Source organism: Sinocyclocheilus anshuiensis, unplaced genomic scaffold (assembly GCF_001515605.1).
Source record: "Sinocyclocheilus anshuiensis isolate Anshui unplaced genomic scaffold, SAMN03320099.WGS_v1.1 scaffold891, whole genome shotgun sequence".
NCBI classification, from domain to species: domain Eukaryota; kingdom Metazoa; phylum Chordata; class Actinopteri; order Cypriniformes; family Cyprinidae; genus Sinocyclocheilus; species Sinocyclocheilus anshuiensis.
Window position 1 is genome coordinate 410,582 of NW_015546076.1, and position 5,175 is coordinate 415,756.

Genomic DNA, 5,175 nt, shown 5'->3' on the forward strand with positions numbered 1-5,175 from the left:
TATATTATATTATATTATATTATATTATATTATATTATATTATATTATATTATATTATATTATATTATATTATATTATATTATATTATATTATATTATATTATATTATATTATATTATATTATATTATATTATATTATATTATATTATATTATATTATATTATATTATATTATATTATATTATATTATATTATATTATATTATATTATATTATATTATATTATATCATATTATATTATTACATGCCAGTCAGCCCTCAGCAGCCATGTAGATGTAGATGGGTATCTGCCATTAAAAAAACATAATAGTTGACCGCTAATAAAAAATATCGGAAGCCAGTAGTGATTGTTACAATAGGAAGAAAATGTAATGTGTAGAGAAAATGTGTTTTGTCTTTAATATGAATTTTCAGTGAGCAAAGGGCATTTAATTCAAAAGATGGCTTATTTCTCTCAATTTACCACCCAGAACAGTATGTCACGGTGACCCACTATATCATCACAGCAGAAAAGAGGTCAGGGGTGACAAGGGGGCCTTAATGAATTAACTGAGGGGAAATATAGCATGGTAGTTTGAAGAGAGAAGAGATTAGCTGTGGAAAAGCACATTATATTGTATCATATGCAGAGCAGTGGCTGACTGTCTCATTAGCAGCCGCTCCTCTGTGCCGCTGGGGTTGTGCTACATCAGTCAGTGACACCCCAGGGCTGCTGCAGGTGAGAGAACTTCACAGGAAGGGCTTTAAATAACACTTACATGTTCCTTACCACACATCACAGGCACCCGAACACTGTGATTTTGCAGTGAAAATATGGGAGATGTGTTGATTTAGATTTTTATATCTATAACTGCTATGAACCGTATTATGATGGCTAAACTCGGTTTGTTGTAACACAAAATATATAAAATTTTAAAGCCATGAACCAAACCAACCAGCTATGAGTATGAGGTGAATCACATCACACACTTTTTTTTTTCTTCCCAGAAAACATATTTGAAAATCAGACAAAAAGACAAAGATACAAGTCCAGTGTTGGGCAGTAACACATTACTTAGTAACGTGTTACTGTAATTTGATTACTTTTTTAGTAACGGAGTAATTTAACGCGTTATAATTTTCAAAAAAGTAATTGGAGTATAGTTACAAGCCGAGGTCTCTATACGTTACTGCCGCGTTACATTGCTGACAGAATGCAGTGTTTTATAATCTAGAGATTGTAAAAAGGATGTAGCATATGCACTGTCGAATCAAGTGCCAGTGGATTAGAGACCAGGATTAGAGAAGGATTCACGGGACTCCTGCAAAATAGAAATATCTAAACATAAAATATCTAAAACAAATAAATTGTTATTCATCTACTGCACAAAAGCAACATGAACTAATATAAAATATTGCTTTAATAACAAATATTTATCGGAAGCTGGGATTTCATAAATTTCATGGAGAAAAAGTTACGTAACTAGTAATGTAACTAATTACTAATTACTTTTGAAATAAAGTAATCAGAACAGTAACGTGATTACTTTTAAAAGGAGTAATCAGTAATTTGATTACATTTTCAGAGTAACTTGCCCAACACTGTACAAGACTATGTACTTAACGGCTTTAGTGAGGGAAAGAACTACAATGCCATGAAGCATTGCGAATGACATAAATTAAAAACTATAGATAAATATAAAACTATTCATTTAAAGTTGTTGATTATATCTATAAGTCAGTCTTGCTATGCTGTCAAAATACTTAAAGCAATCTCTTTTGAAATGATTTGCTCACTACAACCCTCTGATTGGTGGATTTTTCTGTACAGCATCATGGGTAATTCAGTTTTTCACAAATTCCGCTGTAAAACATGATTATTTAAAAAAGTTAAAGTAATGCAAATGGATGGCTTCAACAAAAGCATTTTGATTAACATGGATTTGCTCATTAGCTCACATCGCTACACTGTTGACAGTAGACGATTACGTTTTAGCTCACAAAAATTTGCCAAAATTTTGCCAATGTGACCATGGGCCCTATTTTAACGATCTATCGGTAAACCCCGCCCCCCTTAGTTACTGTTGCTCCCTCGGACAAACAAACGGAGTTGCTCACTGACTCACAATGACGGCTGTCAGTGTGAAAACCTTGTCCCACAATGTTTTTGCACAATTTTGGACACAGAAGGGCCACCATTCAAGTGGGAATTAAATATTCCATGGAGGGATATATAAAAGATTTTAAAATAAATATGGTGGGTAACTCGAAGTGAGGGTTTACAGATCACAATGCAAGCGGTAGAAGTCTCATATTATGGCCGTCACGATCGCGGATGACAACATGCAGGATCAACACTGTTCATGTACCGCAGAGTACGATTAAATTAATGTACATTTAACCAGTGTAATATGGAGAGCACTGAAATGTAGACCTTCGTTTATGTGTTTTTGACTTACACTATATGATGTGAGAACAGTGTGCTATTTAGGTTTGTAATAGCATTGACTCACTAACTTTAATGTTAGCTAGTTTTAGCCAGATACCTTGCTGAAACGCAAGATGACATTAAGGTTCTGCTTGAGCAGATGAAAATTGTAACTTAATGAGAGTATGACAAACAGAAAATGAATGTTTTTGTCTTCATTGGAATGGGGTTGAATGCTTAGGGACATTTTGCTCTGTTTTGTTTGGGTTTAGGAAATGTAATAAAATAAATTATATTGCCCATCCTCTCAGGATAACTGGAATTACCCCAGGCACATCGTTTTTTCATTTTCGTTGCATAAACACCATCAAACCGATGCGAGCTTCGCATCTTCCAATGTTTCTCTATGGCGCTGAAACCTACAGATGTCCGAGTTCCACTCCCCACGCAACTGCTACTCAACTGCCATTGGCTCATCTGCGTTCGAGGGGAGGGGCTTACCGATAGGTCAGTTGCGCTTAGGGTATGTCCGAATCCATTTTTGCTAGTTTAAGGACGGGATAAATGGTCAGCGTGCCCGGGGCATGGTCTAAAAGTGTAGTCCCTATTCTCTTAATGGGGTCATATGATGCCGCTAAAAAGAACAGTATTTTGTGTATTTGGTGTAATGAAATGTGTTTATGTGGTTTAAGGTTCAAAAAACACTTAACCACTGATTTCTAGTCGTGTCCATTTTTGGAAGGCCAAACAAAGTAGTTTCGCTTTCACAACGAAACGGCGTCACACACGGCGGCCTGCAGTGAGCAGAGGCCGGGAGATAAAGTGAGGAACGGCGGAGGGATAGAGTGAGCAGAGGCGGGTGGGCTTGAGAACGGCGCGGCCGGCGATTTCGACGAAGGACCGTCCGGAAAGACATGTGACGACTCCGGGCTGGACGTCCACGATGAAAGCCGATCCGGCGATTGACAGCGCAAAGTTGTAGTATTTCCTCAGCAAACAGCACGGATCAGCTCCAGGCATGACGAAGCAGATATTGTCCTCTTTTGGAAGACCGATTTGAGACTTTAGTCTTTGCAACTTTACAGATCTTCTTTATGCACCAAGAGCTTGTAACACCAAAGAGAAAGGAAAAATTGAAATCGCATCATATGACCCCTTTAATGAGTAATGGGTGTGTTTTGGGCGTAACGTGCCATAAACCAATCAGAGTCCCATCTCCCATTCCCTTTAAAAGCCAGTTGCACTTGCACCATTGCGGGTTTGTTTAAAAATGTTTGTGTGCTGCTGCGCGTCCCTGTGTGTGTAATAAGCAAAGTGTACAGGCGTTGTGCACCCGCCTATAGGTGCATATTACTAACACGCTCTTTAAATAACAAAGAAAAAACATTGCGCCAGACTTTAGACCAGGTTTTTGTTGGTCAGTGGCGCAGTCTATTTCAGCTGCCTTGCGTCGGGCTGAAACTAGTAGAAAACACTTGCGTCGCGCCTGGTGCCGCATTGCACCAGGTGTATGATAGGGCCCCATATCTCTATATAGAGACCAGGCCTACTTTTCACAATCCAGGGAAATGTAAGTGGATGAAAAGTTCCAAGTCCTCCCTACACAGCTTTTCCCAGAATTACAGAAGTAAATTGATTTGTAGTTGCCATTCCATATTGACTTTTCAGTTCTTTCAGATATTTTCAAAATGTATTCTAATCTGTGGTACCATAGCTAACATGATTACCCATGTTTCTCATTCCTGTTTGGACCATATCCTCTCTGCAGACCCTGCCCGTGTTGTGAAAATGCCACCTGTCATCTACGTCCCAAGAAAGTTGCCGGGAATCATTCGCTGCCCAGTGGATGCCAACCCCCCAGTTATGTCAGTCCGATGGGAGAAAGATGGCTACCCCCTCAGAATCGAGAAGGTGCATGGACTTCCGGTGTCTCAAATATCAAGACTACTGACTGTTTGACAACAGTCCAGTTCACTGATTGTGCTCCTCTGTTCCTCTCACAGTATCCTGGATGGAGCCAGATGGCAGACGGAAGCATTCGGGTGGCAGAAGTCACTGAAGACTCCCTTGGCACCTACACCTGTGTGCCTTACAATGTCCTAGGTACCATGGGACAGTCCCCTCCAGCCACTCTGGTGCTAAAGGTTAGTCAGTGCATCTTAATTAAAAATAATCACATTTTCCTTGAATTTTTGAGATACGTTGTGCGGTTTGTGAGGTAAACGGCATCATGTGACCCCAGGACCCCCCTTACTTCAACGTGAGGCCTGGGGGGGAGTACCGTCAGGAGGCGGGGAGAGAGCTGGTCATCCCCTGCGCTGCTTCTGGAGACCCCGAGATTCCAACCATTGTATGGAGAAAGGTACCATGAACGACACTAACCCACCACGACATTAAGTATAATGTTTTTCCCCTTTCTATAGATAGATAATCATGAACTTTTTACTATTTTGTACTTTGTCAAGGTCGGGAAGCCCAGCAGAAGCAAATATAACATCTTACCAAGTGGTAGCTTGCAATTCGTGTCTCTGAGCAAAGAGGATCATGGGGAGTGGGAATGTGTTGCCACCAACGTAGTAACAAGCATTACTGCCAGTACACGCCTTTTTGTAATAGGTAAATCACTCTTAACTTACAAATTTCAACACAATGATGTTTCCACTTCTCAGAAGAAGAGAAACTGAGAAAAGTTGACTAGTCATCTCTATCTATCTATCTATCTATCTATCTATCTATCTATCTATCTATCTATCTATCTGTCTGTTTTAGGG

At 39.3% G+C, this 5,175-nt stretch overlaps 1 protein-coding gene across 3 annotated transcripts in view; it reads left to right on the forward strand.

The window, feature by feature from the left end:
- igsf9ba (immunoglobulin superfamily, member 9Ba) overlaps nt 1-5,175 on the forward strand; it is a 76,666-nt gene that overhangs the window by 53,216 nt on the left and 18,275 nt on the right. For all 3 annotated transcript variants that reach the window (XM_016501349.1, XM_016501350.1, XM_016501351.1), the window contains exons 8-11: nt 4,173-4,315; nt 4,408-4,548; nt 4,647-4,766; nt 4,870-5,020. In XM_016501349.1, coding sequence (XP_016356835.1) covers nt 4,173-4,315; nt 4,408-4,548; nt 4,647-4,766; nt 4,870-5,020 — 555 coding nt within the window. The remainder of the gene's footprint in view (nt 1-4,172; nt 4,316-4,407; nt 4,549-4,646; nt 4,767-4,869; nt 5,021-5,175) is intronic.